We start from the raw sequence: 14,447 nt of genomic DNA on the forward strand, positions 1-14,447 counted from the left end.
CTAGATAGGGCACCCCCATCGCAGGAGGAAGCTCAACAAGAGCTCTCTGCATACAAATAGTGAAAGATGGTGGTGACGATGGAGTCGATGGAGTCGATGGAGAAGTTTGGGCGGTAGCTCCCGTGCGGCTCAACAGGCGGGGATGACGTGATTGCGGGCCCTCTGCAGCTCTTGTTTCACCATTCCCCAGAATGGACTAAGCAGCCCGTCCGCGCGAGGCGCCAAACAGGCAAATTGCCAGGCCACACGACCACTCAGCGATCATCGTGTACGCCACAGAGATCAAAGATAACAGGGGTTTTCCTGTTGTTGCCTTGTTTCGGTGCAATCCCCGCAATTTCTGATACTGAAATGGCTGTGCACACGACAGGTGACCAAGCGGTTCAAGGCAAACCCCATAATCCATGTCGTACACAGGATTATTGTGATCCCGATTCCCTAGAGCAGGCCGTTGTTAACGATGAGTGATCTTCTGCCCGACGTGTCTTTCGAACTGAGATCAGACAAGAGTATGCAGGTCCGTTGCTCAATCTACATATGTAGCCTGTACTCGTAGGGATCTGGCGAACCTCTGGCAGGTGTACCTACATGTACCTACTAGGTAGACTGTGTGCACCTGTGCCGAGAATGTACCTGTGCCGAGCATCTTATCTGATCTCTAGGGATCCGCTCCAAATGGTGGCTAAAATGCTGCCTTTATTATAAGGTGCTCGGCACAGGTACATGCTCGAGAGTATGTGTACGCTGGAAACCAATCAAGAGAGGTACACTCACGTGCACACGGAACATGCATCGCTTCGGTATCAGACGCGTTTTTGTATCAGGCTTTGTGGATAATGGTCTTAATATTCAATCGAGTCATTGTGTACCCAGTAAATATAGTTGTCATAGTCTCAAGAGTGTAAAATACAAAACAGAACAGAATGCATCAGAGGAAAAAAAAAGTACAGTACCAAACCATCCCGCATTACCTGAATAAAATTGTAACAAAACGATGAAAGAAACCCCAACGAAAATAACCGCATTGCCTAACCAACAGCTTTACTATACTAGCAGACTGGTAACATGAAAAAGGGAGAGATAAACATTTAAAGAAACGCAATCTCAAAGAATTGTCGCTGCTTAAGCGTTGTGGCCAAGAGCCTTCTTAGCCTTCGCAAATGCAGACCTGACATCCTCAAGCATCTTGTCCTCGAATTCCTCTAAGAACGCCTCAGCTCCAGAGAGAACCTCATTGGTGATGTCTGAGACATCCTCAACGATTCTAGAGGGCTTGGAAGTTGAACCCTGGCGATACCTCTCACCATCAAAGATCTCAGAGAGGTTTCCAGATCCACCACCGTTCCACGCGAGAAGCTGAGAGTCATGTCAGTTTATGGTTCAAATAATAATAATCGGATGTCAAAACTTACGTTAGGGGTGTCGCTGGGAATACCAGAGAGAACACCTTCAGAAGCAATTGCGATCATCTTCTTCTTGAGCTCAGCTGGTGAAAGGCTCTCAACAGCGTATCCTGAGCCTGACTTGGGCTGGAGAGAAAGGAAGTAGGCCAAGAGACCGGCAATGTGGGGTGAGGCCATTGAGGTACCAGAAATGGTGTTGACAGCAGTCTTGCTTCCAATCCAGGTAGACTGGATGTTCAAACCAGGGGCAAAGATGTCAACGCACTTTCCGTAGTTGGAGAAGTAAGCCCGCTCGTCACCAAGGGTAGAAGCACCAACGGTGACAGCCTTTGCGGCGGCAGCAGGAGAGTAGTCACAGGCATCAGCGTTGTCGTTTCCGGCGGCAACAGCGAAGTTCAAACCGAGGCCAACAGCACCATTGACAGCCTGGTCAAGGGCAGGGGACTTTCCACCACCGAGAGACATGTTGGCTGCGGAACCCTTGAAGTTCTTATCCTTCTTGGAAGACGAGACTTTCTTCAAGTGAGCCTCAGCGGCCCATTCAACACCCTTTACAACATCGGACATCGTGCCAGACCCGTTAGAACGAAGGACTTTGACGGCGTAGATAGTGGCTTTCTTAGCAACACCGTACTTCTTTCCACCGACGGTACCAGAGCAGTGAGTACCGTGGCCGTTACCATCCTGATCAGAGTCACCGTTAGGGATGGTCTTTCCCCAGTGGGCACGACCCTCAAAATCAACGTGGTCAACGTTGGTACCGGTGTCAATGACGTAAACGTCAACACCCTCACCACCATGAGCCTGATGGATGTACTTGTTGAACGTGCCAAAGTCTAGGGCCTTCTGGTGGGAAATACGGGCTAGACCCCAGGGGGCGCCGTGCTCTGTCGCAGGGGCCTCCTCGAGAGCGTAGACCATGGAATCCTTCTCAACATAGGCGACCTAGAGATACAAAACGTTAGCTGATTGTAAATGTGTGGGGGCGACCCGGCGCTAAGCGATGCGATCACGTGCACGTGTTCCGGTGAACGTATGACACACCCGCTAGATAAGCTCCGGGGTAACCGGGGCGATGAGGAGAAAGGAGATGGGAGCTTACAGCAGGGTGTTTTCGGATCTCCTCGAGAACAGAGTCGTCGAAGGCACCAGAGTATCCAGCAAGACCGCCAGAAATGTTGTAGGTGTGCTTCAATCCAGTCAAGGAATCAACATCAAGGACATCAACATTATTGGAGTGCTCCATGAGGGGAACCTGACTTCGCTTCCTGAGCGAAGCGACAGATGCCTCATGGATGTCAGCCACCCAGCTGTGGTGGGCACTGACGACCTCATCACCGACATCCTTCTTGAAAACAACAATGTAGTTGTTGGGGATCTCATGGTCGGCTGCCGAAGCAGAGGACAATAGTGGAGCAGAGTCCTTGTTCACAACCGTAGCATCGTAGATTGGGGAAGCGATAGTGACAGAAATGGAAGCAAGGAGAACAGCGAAGTTGGCGGAGAGCTTCATGATGGGCAAATGAGTTGTTTGGAAAGAGTGGGTTCTAGTGTAAAATGGATAGGGGATATGTAGATGTGGTATGCAAAGAGGAATGTCAGTGGTAGTGAGGTGAAGAGGAATGGAAGGAAGAGGAGAGAGGAAGTGGGATCTGGGGGAAGATAAAGAGCTTTGGATGTGCTGCTCCGGGGGCTGGCGACGACAGGCTCATTGGCGCCAAGCATTGCGACTCGTCTCGGACTTGCATAGTCATCACTGTCTCTCGCTCGCACCCCTGTGGTGGCTATCAACCCCGTGAGATCTTCCGTTTAACTTACGGAGACAAGAACCCGGCTCCTCCGTGCAGTCTAAGCGTGTGTGTTGATAGTGTTATCTTACTGCCTATCTGCCTATCTATTCTACCTTTTTATGTAGCGCTATTTGCTGTAGCTGCAACGCCCCGACGCGTTTTTGAAATAATGTGAATTTGGGCCATTTGACCCATTCGGCATGTCCTTACAGTCCTTTGGATACATGTACTCGGGGCAGGTAAAAAGTACCGGACAATGTAGGTTTTTGGTTCACCAATGGGCGCGCGTGCTAGGCGTGAACTACTGCAAAAGAAGCCCAGAGACAAAACTTGCATTGTCCGGTGCTTTTTGCCTGCCCCGAGTACCTACATGTACCTGGAGCTATGTAACAGTTCCGAGATGTACCCGATGTATCATAGATACATCTTCTGTTCTACGTTGTAATAACTGGAGCTTTCGAATGACGCGAGTGAGCGGTCTGTCACACTAAACCCTGAAGCCCAAAACGGTAAACATGAGTACAAGTACAGTACAGTTCTAGACACAAAGTATCTAGATGTCCTCGTATTCCTAAATGAAAAAAAGCCGCCGTATAGGTACATTATCTAGTATAGCCTCGTTCTCGGCTCTGTAAATGAAGTCGATGATACGAAGCGAGCAAGGTTTGAGGGGGGGGTGGTTGTGTGTTACTTTGTTGAGGAATGTTTCGAGTAAGCCCTAGCTGTAAACGAAACGAAACGAGATGATGGCTTTTGGTGTAGCGGAGGCTCAGCAACACCGCATCATCTACCTAGCTTCAACAACATCGCGATCCCCCGTCCCCCACCAAAACCACCTTGTACCCGCACATATCTCTTTTCCACTTTGAATCATCGTCAAGCAAATACATTCCTTCTTGCACTGCGTCAAATATTCGCTTCGTTTCAATTCATCATCTTGTCGCTGTTCTTTCCCGGTGTGTTTAGTCTTTTCCATCACAGAATCCTTAACATTGCAGTTAGACCTCATGCCCTGAATATAATTCTACACTTAAAACTTCTCTGGCTTCAAATATGGCTTCTTCTTCTACCCAGACTTCTTCCTATGCACGGCGTCGAGTCTCTTCTGCTGCGTCTACAAAACCTAGACTCATTGCCGAGATCAAGCCTCTCCTCGACTCGCTCGAGGCCTCTGCCTCGGACCCAGACATACTTGTGCGGTTGCAATGGCTTTCTTTGATAAAGCGTATACTTGTGGACTCCCCAGAAGCTAAAGGCTTGTTTTCTCCATCATTCTCAGTATATAACGCCCCCGCCATTCCAGCGCACTGACCTGGACTCAACCCCGCTATAGATACCTTTAGAGCCTTGGGAGGTTTCAACTATCTTATATCTGCACTTCATTCGTGCTCCGGTTTTTACAACTCTACCAACCGAACAGACGAAGAAAAAAACCATTTTATAGAGCTGATTAAATGCCTTTTCGGTGTGATTTCTGAAGCCTTGTTGGATCATCCAGGTAACAAGCGATTTTTTGCGAGAAAGATTGGGTGGGATAGCCTAGAGCAAGGCCTCGCAGCAACTGGACTACCCACTGAGGCCCCAGATCATTTGTTTGGGTTGCTTCTAGCGTTCGGGATGGACGATTCAACGTTATCGAGTTTGGTGGTTTCCGTGAAAAGAGGTATGGGGGATACCAAGAAAACAGGCAAGATTACGGGCAAAGCCACAGACAAGCATGGCAGTGAAATGGAATCTGCCAGAGAAAAGGTGAAAGGGAACTTTGGGAGTAAAGATATCTTGATGAATGCGGAGATAATTCCTTTGGTCCTCAGCTTCCAAATGGCCATGGCTCAAACGGAGGATTCGACTATCACCACCGTTGTGGTTTTGCAGGCATTGCTTTCCATCGCTTGCTGTAGCAAGTTTAACTTAGTCGCTATGCACTCGACTGGTATATTGACTTCTATACTCCCCAGATTGTGGGATAAATCGATCCCTTGCGACGAGCGTATTGTTCTGGTAGAGTTTGCACAGTATTTGATTCAACTCGGGATCAACCATTTAAGCGATGCCAAATTTCTCTACCGGAAAGCAATGAGTGAAGAACCTGTTTCTGATTTTCTTCTGGAAGCGATAAAAACTTCTCGTGGGCCACCACATATCCAGTTTGATCTTTCGCTTCATGGGTTCGCATCCATGGAGCTTTCTTCACTCGGTCGAACATTCCCCCCTACCCAAACGAATGGATATACATTTTCTGCGTGGGTGTGTATCGATGCTTTTGACTCTTCCATGCACACAACACTCTTTGGGGTTTTCGATTCAACCCAGCGCTGTTTCGTTCTGGCGTATATAGAGCAGGACACTCGGAAATTCATTTTGCAGACTTCTGTTGCATCCCCAAGGGCAAGCGTTAGGTTTAAATCGACGGTTTTTGAGTCAAAGAGATGGTATCATATCTCACTTGTTCACCGACGCGGCCGAGCAACTTCAGCATCTAAGGCTGCGCTTTATATAGATGGTGAATTTGTAGAACAAGTCAAAGCTACATACCCCCAACCTCCACCCACCTCGACAACACCTGTTCAGGTCTTCCTCGGCACACCCTCGGATTTATCCCCTCGTATTGGAAGAGGCGTTGTTTCCTCAAAATGGAGCTTGGGGACAGCTCATTTGTTTGAGGATACCCTCTCCGATGACTTGATTGCTGTACATTTTCGACTTGGTCCTCGGTATTATGGAAACTTTCAGGATACATTGGGATCTTTTCAGACATACGAAGCATCTGCTGCGTTAAATATGAGAAATGAACTCATGCATCCTGGGAAGGAAGAAAAAAGCGATATTATCTCCGCAATAAGACACAGGGCATCAGCTATCCTACCCGAAGTCAAGGTCTTACTGAATATATCTGCATCTCAAGTTCTCGATGACAAGGATCACAATAATATCGACGAATCCCAACTTGTAAAATCACTCTCTAGGGAGGCCGCGAAGAACCTTCAATCCTTAACTCGTGCTGGGGCGGTGGCTATAAATGGTGCAGTACCTTCAATTAACGAAGCACTGTGTCTTTCTTATGGAGTCGCAATAATGACAGGAGAGCCCATTGTTGTTGTGCCCCAATCACTAGATGATGCATCATGGAGAATTGGGGGTGCAGCAGCAGTTGGGTTGAAAATGGTTGAGGTTGCGGTGACGCCAAAGCAGGTGTGCAGAGCGGTTGAGATATTATTTGAAATCACCAAAGTGTCCTGGAGAAATAGCGAAGCTATGGAAAGAGATAATGGCTTCGCGATTCTTGGAAATCTTATACGCAATAAAGAAGGGAAAGGTGTAGTGGGGAAAGAATTGCTGCACATTGTTTTGGACTTTGTTGGGTTCCGACGTGAGGCTCCAGAGGAGAGCTTCATTGTCAACCCACTTGCGTATAGAATACTACTGGTTGATTTTGATATGTGGAGGAAAGCAGATATCGAAACGCAAAGGGAGTATTTTTCGCAGTTTGTAACCTTCTGTCACGGGAGCAAGTACCATCATTTCAATTCAAAGAGGCTATTCCGTATGAGTAAGTCATTCTTTATTTTCGTCGAAATTGAATTCCTTTTGCGATACGGTAGAAGCTGATCCGGAATCATGACTCTATTAAGGGATTGTCAAGAAACTTATGTTTGCACTGAAGGGTGAAATGTTTTCCCGCGAAATTCTTCCTGACTTTATGACTGCGTTCAAGGCTCTCATAAAAACTAATATGTCTGCGGATGTTCTCCGATCTTTGGCTTTGTTTATAACCTATTCTCTCCACAAGAACAATCCAGCCCGCCCCTTGAAAGTCAAGAAAAGTAACGTACAGCTTCGACGGCAAGGTACACTTGGGTCGAGTCCCTCCGGGAGTGGCAACTTAGCACCCCCCGTCAAGGTTGTCAACGACTTGAGTGTGGATGGATTTACCCGACAGCAGATTGGTGTTATGGTTCTCGAGATGTATCAAGACCTACTTTTTGAAGATGGAAACAGCACAGGAAACCTGAAGAAATTTGCGAGGACGGTAACCAATAAGGTATAAACTCTACTCCTAACCTGTGCTTTCTTTTTGGTTTATCTTGTTGTGGAACATGACCCTTCATAATCATCAGGAAGCTTCAGGCACCTGATTTCAAGAGGGTGGTCAGACCTTTCTGTAGCATTACTGTGTCGTACCTGGCTAGAAACAATACCATTGCTTCTTTACTAATATTACTGGCTCCTAGTGGCTGCTCTACCTATTGGCAGAGAACGAACCCAAGGTTGTACTTCTGGGAGCGAAAATCTTGGCAAGACTTCTAGTCGTTCATGGAGGTAGCTATGTTACAAAGTTCGCCTCAAAAACCGGTGGCTTTGTTATTATGCGAAATAGATTAAAAAGGTGGTGGAACGTAGCGCCTCTATGGCCGATCTGTTTTTCGATTCTATTCGGAAAGGATGTAGCCAAAGTCGATATTTCGAAACCTCTGGGTTTGTACAGCCTTTTAGAATTGTTTTCGGATGGAGGAAAGGCGAGGGTGATCTATCCAGAGGTTTTACCAGTAATCGCGGGAATGTTGAGAGCTGGTGTGGGAACTATCGTCTCTGATCAAGGTGAAGACAATAATAAAGAGGTAAATGACCTGAGCAAGGAGGAGGATGGTAAATTACTACCCACTCCACCAGTGAGACGAAGGTCAATCTCTTTATCTTCTCCGCAAGGTAAGGATGCTCCATTAAGTCTGTAAGTAGTATGTATATCTACTAACAGTCTAATTACCAATTCAAGCCCCAAAAACATCAGAAAAGCGACTGGGAGAGTTAGCGACGATGCTTCAAACCATCATACAATTCCTTTCGAACCTACACTCCACTTGTCCAGGTTTCCGCGAGTATTGCGCCAACTCCACATATGTACAAGAATTATTCGGGATACTTTTCCCGGTTGTTTGCAGTTCAGATCATGTTAGCGCTGAAACAGAGCTCAATTCGAAAGACTCAGCATTGACGTTCGACGGTGGGGATGTTGTGATCAGACCCCTATCATCGAATACTGCACCCCCGATAGTTAGGACAATGACAGTGGATGAGCCCCCCAGCCCAACTGCACCCAGATCTGAAAGATTGAGGAGAGGATCCAGCTTTATTTTGGTGACCTCGGAGCCCACTGCATTTTCACCATCCATGGCACGCCTATCACCAGCTATCGGCACAGGGCTGAATGTCAATGGGAGGGTAGCGACATCATTGGCAGTTACGAATTCAGTTGTAGAGAGCTTACTGGAACTTGTTATGGGAGTGTTTGCAGACTTAGTTTTGGAAAGGAGGGAGTTTGCTGGATTTGGATTGAACACAAAGATTCCACCAGGGTTTCAGGAGCATCAAATCTACTTCGAAACCTATTTGCTTAGAAATACCCTGAACCACCTAACAAATTCCCTAAGCTTCAACATGGCGCTGCTGTGTGAGCCTAGGGTCTTGACGAATATCGGGAGATTCACACTCCATGTTACAGATTGTGTTTATGAAGGTTGGTTTTTGAACGGCGCTGAAGCATTACTAGATTTCGTCGGAACCGTCTTAGAATATCTTCAACGGCCCGAAATAGCAAAGAAAAAGAGTGTTCGTCTCTGCAGCCAAACGGTAACAAGCCTGAGAACTGTTGTTTCACGTCTAGTTCTTTTCAGGCTCTCGGAGCTCGAGGACCCAAAGTCGGATGCAAAGCTAGTGGTCGACTTTCTTGGAAAGATTATGTACTGGCAAGCAGTCATATTTTCGCCTGATAATACAGATGGAGACTTTACACGGCTTATATGCTATTTGCTGTACACGCGGCTTATTGGTCAGAGAGAGGACATCAAACTTGCGGCTGTTAATGTAAGTGTATTCAATAAGCTCCTCCCCAAGTCTGACTGATCTAACCTTAATTATAGATGTTGCGAATTGTTCTCGTGCAGAAACCGACAGAAACCTCAGCATTATTGAGCCAAGCCAAGAGTGTGGATCATAAGCAGCTATCATCAGGTTTTAAGAAATTGATGGAGCTAGTAAGAAATGTGTGTCCTATTAAATACCAATACTGATAATTTTCTAGGACAGTGATACATGGTTGTACTGGATCGATGATCATCGAGAGGAACTCGATGCCTTCTTTTGCGGTATTCTTTCAAAGGCCTGGGAAGCTTTTGTTGCAGACGAGAATAAAAAAAGCGAAGAAACAGCTAAGAATCGGGTCGCCAAGCGTAAGGAGAGGCTTAAGCAATGGATTTTGGAAGATATGAATAACGAGGACGTTTATGGTCGTCATGAATCCGCCTCAACTCATTGGATGGCCAACATATACGCTTCGGAACACCTCAAGTTTCAAAGAGCAACCCAAGACCAACAGGATAGTCTCAGTTATGTCGTTTCTATGTACTCTAAACTTGAGGCAGAGCTTATGAGGCCCTGCGGACTCCTTGATGATGGACAAGAAACTAAATGGAGGCTTGATTTAACTGAAGGAAGGAATCGCATGCGAATGCGTATGTTACCGGATTCGAGGGCCCACCTGCATAATTATCAACCAAAGAGAAGGCTTACTGGGGGTTTATCTGAAAGTGCTAGCCGGAGCAGGAGTCATGCACTATCCGTGGAGGATGACGAAATTAGTATCATCACTACCAGGGAAACGGATTCCATGGATCAATCACATCACAACCCCGCTCGTGATGGTGGAGAGGATGACTTTGATGAGGATTACGAACTAGTGGACGACCCAAGAGAGGACGACGAGGGATGGGAGGACAAGAACAGGAAAGTTATGAGGACCATTCAACACGGCGATGTTGTGGAATATGTTCACAATGTTTCCAAGCTTGTGGGACTGGAGGCTGTGGAGGGCCTTCTTATTCTTGGAAAGAACTGTCTTTATCTTATTGACAACTTTTTTCAAAGATCCGACGGCGAGATTGTAAACGTTTGGCAGGCGCCTAAAGATGAGAGAGATCAGTACCTTCAGATGATTTCGGGGAGGGAAGCAGACGATCCAAAGCCTTTGAATGTGAACAGTGACCACGAGACAAGACACTGGCCATTTGAGGATTTGATCAGTATCAGCAAAAGACGATTTCTCTTCAGAGATGTGGCATTGGAGCTCTTCTTTACTGATGGCAGGAGTTATCTTTTGACTACTATGTCCGTCAAAGACCGGGACTTCTTGCATTCGAAGCTTTTGTCAAAGGCTACAAATGTCAATGGGGGTTCAGCAACACTTTACACAGGAGAAGCATGGAGGATAGACTCACTCAAAACTCAAGATAATACATCTAATTTTGGCTCAAAGCTTGTCAATGTGTTTTCTTCAAGCTCTCCGAACCCCGCGACAAGAAAATGGATGAAGGGCGAGATATCAAACTTTCATTACTTGATGCTTGTCAACACAATGGCCGGAAGGACCTTCAACGACCTCACACAATATCCTGTTTTTCCATGGGTTTTGGCGGACTACACAAGCGAAGAGCTTGATCTATCAAATCCAAGAACCTTTCGAGACTTTTCGAAACCAATGGGGGCACAGACCCCTGAAAGACAGCGGGAGTTTCGGGAGAGATATCGGTCTTTTGAAGAAATTGGAGATAGACAATCGCCTCCTTTCCATTACGGAACACATTTTTCATCAGCCATGATTGTTTGCTCCTACCTTATCCGTCTCCAACCTTTTGTTCAGTCATATTTGCTTCTTCAAGGAGGGCAGTTTGATCACGCGGATCGACTCTTCTACTCCATTGAGAAAGCCTGGACTTCAGCTTCGAAGGACAATATGACTGATGTTCGGGAACTTATTCCCGAGTTCTTTTTCCTACCAGAATTTTTGGTTAATTCAAATTCATACAATTTTGGCATGAAGCAAGGTTCAGACGAAGCAATCGACTCCGTCATTCTCCCACCATGGGCAAAGGGTGATCCGAAGATTTTTATCGCAAAGCATCGTGAGGCGTTGGAGAGTCCATATGTTAGTCAACACCTCCACGAGTGGATCGACCTAGTATTTGGATTTAAGCAACGTGGAGAGGCAGCAATTGAGGCGACAAACGTATTCCACCATTTATCATATCATGGCGCTATCGACCTGGACAACATACAAGACCCTGTAGAGAGGCTAGCGACTATCGGCATCATTCATAATTTTGGACAGACCCCTCACCAGGTCTTTACGAGAACGCACCCTATAAGAGAGGAAATCACACATAAGCATGCGAGATTGGATGTCGGCGCGGAGTCTTTGATTCGACTACCCTTCCCATTGCTTGATAGCCATGAACGAGTTCAAGCCTTGGTACATTCGTCAAAATATGAGCGTGTATTCTGTTCAAACGCCTTCCGATTGAATATGCCACCATCTTACGATAAATACATGGAGTGGGGCTTCGTAGATGCAAGTGTTAGATTTTATCACTTTGAGAGCAAAAAGCTTTGTGGACATCATGAGCATCTGCATCAAGGTCAAATTTCAACTGCTGTTTTTGCCGACCACAGAACCTTGGTAACAGCGGGAACCGATGGCACTATCTCAGTTTGGCAGGTTCAGGCAACATCGAAGTCTGTCGAGCTTCAACCGAAGGCTTGTCTCTTTGGTCACGTCAATCCTGTAATTGCGATGGCAGTTTCGAGATCGTTCAGTGTTCTTGTCAGCGCTTCCAACGATAACATAGTTCTTGTATGGGACCTGAATAGGCTTCGTTTTGTGAGGCAACTGAAAGCAGATTCTCCTGTGAAAGTGAGCACAACTTCATTCCTACTTGTTGACACTTCAAGCTTTATTGTGACTGATTCATATCCAATTAAATGATAGTGTGTAAGTGTCAACGATGTCACGGGGAACATCGTTCTTTGCAAAAATCCAGATGTTAGCATCTACTCTCTGAATGGCGACCATATCTTGACGCAAAGTATCTGTGATGGACCGGACGACCAGATATTATGCTGTGCTTTCTACGAAGGGCTTGGGAACGAATGGCTGGAGCGTGAACTACTCTTTACAGGCCATAGGCGCGGTATTGTTAATGTGAGACAATATTCTCTTATTCTTAGCACTGCATACTAACAGCTATGTTCAGATCTGGCAGAAGTCAATCAGGGACGGGCGGTTTGTACTGATTTTGGTGAAAACGTTGCGCCATGTCAATCAATTCCACAGTGAAATACAGGTATCGGCGGGTATCACAGCAATCCTTCCAATGCCCCAAGCAGTGTACTCAGGCGATGAACAGGGGAGAGTCGTAAGTTCCCAATAAAAGTATCGGGGAAGAGTAAATGGACTAACCCGAGCCCTTAGTATGAATGGGATTGTCAATTAGTCCAAAGGAGTCAGTCACCGGCTCTTACTCGATAGGCGTGTCGCTCGTGGGATTCTGAAGGGGCGTTTTTATGGGTGCTCGTTGGTTTCTTCAAAACATTTCTTATTTTTCTCTGACCCGTTTGTTTTGGTAACGCTTTGTATAGTATTGTTACACAAAGTCTCTTTTCGGGAGTGAAGATAGAGGCACTTTCACTCAGAAACGGATTTACTTGATACGTCCTGGTCGTAACAGGTCTAGTGATAACTTCTGAAACGCATGAGAATAAATAGAAGTTATGATGAAGTTGTCAATCTAGAAAGCCATTGGATTTAGATCATATTTACCGTTTTACGTAAACAGTTTTGTCAACCGGAGAACCATCTGGGCCAGAACCTACTATTCGTGAGCAGATAGTGATAAAATAAGAGAGCAGCCAAGGCACCTGGCAGATTTTTTTCTGGCAGTGTTTGGATTGTTAAAATTTCAATCCCAAACTTTCAGGGCACAAGTGCACTGAGATATACCTGGAAGTATGACTGACAGAGGTAATACGCGACTCGACTTTTAGATGATCTGTCTTGATTCTAATTTGGCTTGAATGCACAGGTATCAGAAAGATTTTTGGGTCTCACATCCTGCCTGACATGTAGATGCTGCAATAACCAGGAGTTGTGGTCCCGGGCTTCAGGCGTCCATTATTGAAGCTGTATAAAGTAGAAATGGCGGCCTAAACCTCAAATTCCATACATAGAAGGTATTTTTCAAGGATGAAATTCCCCTCAAAGATGTTTCACAAAATCCCACGTGTCGCTCAAAAAGTAATTATTCGTGGCCCCCCTTATCGGCCTTAGACGGACGGAATGCCTGACTCTGATAGATAGAGCAAGGCCTACCGATTCTGCAGGCCCTAATAATGCAATGGCAAGGATAGCAAAGATACTACAAATTTCAATTATTTCTCCCTATGTGCAGTTGACAGACATAAACTCTGAGATGAAACCAGCGAGCTTTCCAGTAAACAAATACGGTTCGCAAATCTAAAGTTAAGTGTCCATGGTTTTTGTGACCCCATAGATGGCTTCGAAGTAATCAGAATTCCGCACCTCTTACCTGATCCCTGGTGGTAAGATGTGCTACCTCCTAAATAGATAACTACAGGTAAACGACCGAGTGATACATGGTGATTCGTGGAAGGCCTTAAATATCCTCACTGGATACTAGTGGGGTATTCCGCCGCCTTTCTGAGGCCTTGAAAAGTGATATATTCTGATTAGCTGACCAAATATCACGAAGGTTCAGAACCAAGCCAGAGGTGCATAACATTACTTGAGCTAGGCAAACCACGCCAGCCCTTGGCCAAATTCATACTGAGCCGCATTATATATCGCATTTTTGAAGGTGCAAAAGATTTCATGAAGGGAAAAGAAACTTGAGATGCACTTTAACTAGGCAGGTTGGTGAGATTTGATAGCGATATCCCCTTATCGTCTTGGGGTAACATTTTTTGTTCAGGATTGGTAAATCGGCCATATTTGACTCAGGCAGTCATCAATCGATGGAGGGGGTGAGCATTGTCCGTGATTAGTTGCCGCTTTTCAAGATAAATTTTATCTTCGCCTGCCTTGACGAGAAGGATTGTGCAACTCTTGAGGCTTAGGTGTAGAGATTTATCGGGGCCACGAAGCAACCTTCGCGTGGTGCTCTTCGCCCTTGTCCTTTCTTATGCCTGAGATCGAAAGATCAAAATCCCATCAAACTCCAGGTTCAGAGGTGATCATGGGTCGGTTTGGTTTTGTGGCCATTCTTTGGCTTCTAAAAGGTCCATGTAATTAAATGAATGGAACGGGGGAGGTTAAAATAAGCATTCGTTTAAGGTGACACAGCTGTGTCAGGCTTCTAAAAGCAAACAAAAGGCTCCCCCAGCGTAAATTAAACAACCTTGTGGAGCA

The 14,447-nt window shown here is 46.0% G+C and overlaps 2 protein-coding genes across 2 annotated transcripts; one reads left to right on the forward strand and one right to left on the reverse strand.

The window, feature by feature from the left end:
- Positions 1 to 1,122: 1,122 nt before the first annotated feature.
- On the reverse strand, positions 1,123 to 2,916 carry LAJ45_09068 (uncharacterized protein; the record flags this gene model as incomplete). The annotated part of the gene is made up of 3 exons (XM_046118614.1): positions 1,123 to 1,356; positions 1,413 to 2,348; positions 2,506 to 2,916. 3 exons carry the CDS (start codon positions 2,914 to 2,916, stop codon positions 1,123 to 1,125), a joined length of 1,581 nt encoding a protein of 526 aa, XP_045968291.1.
- Positions 2,917 to 4,246: 1,330 nt separating this feature from the next.
- On the forward strand, positions 4,247 to 12,551 carry LAJ45_09069 (uncharacterized protein; the record flags this gene model as incomplete). The annotated part of the gene is made up of 10 exons (XM_046118615.1): positions 4,247 to 4,448; positions 4,527 to 6,743; positions 6,826 to 7,235; positions 7,426 to 7,900; positions 7,968 to 9,055; positions 9,112 to 9,225; positions 9,273 to 11,936; positions 12,012 to 12,224; positions 12,277 to 12,438; positions 12,495 to 12,551. 10 exons carry the CDS (start codon positions 4,247 to 4,249, stop codon positions 12,549 to 12,551), a joined length of 7,602 nt encoding a protein of 2,533 aa, XP_045968292.1.
- Between the last annotated feature and the right edge of the window lie 1,896 nt (positions 12,552 to 14,447).

This window comes from Morchella importuna, assembly GCF_003444635.1.
Source record: "Morchella importuna strain M04M26 chromosome Unknown Morimp01GS033, whole genome shotgun sequence".
Taxonomy (NCBI): Eukaryota; Fungi; Ascomycota; class Pezizomycetes; order Pezizales; family Morchellaceae; genus Morchella; species Morchella importuna.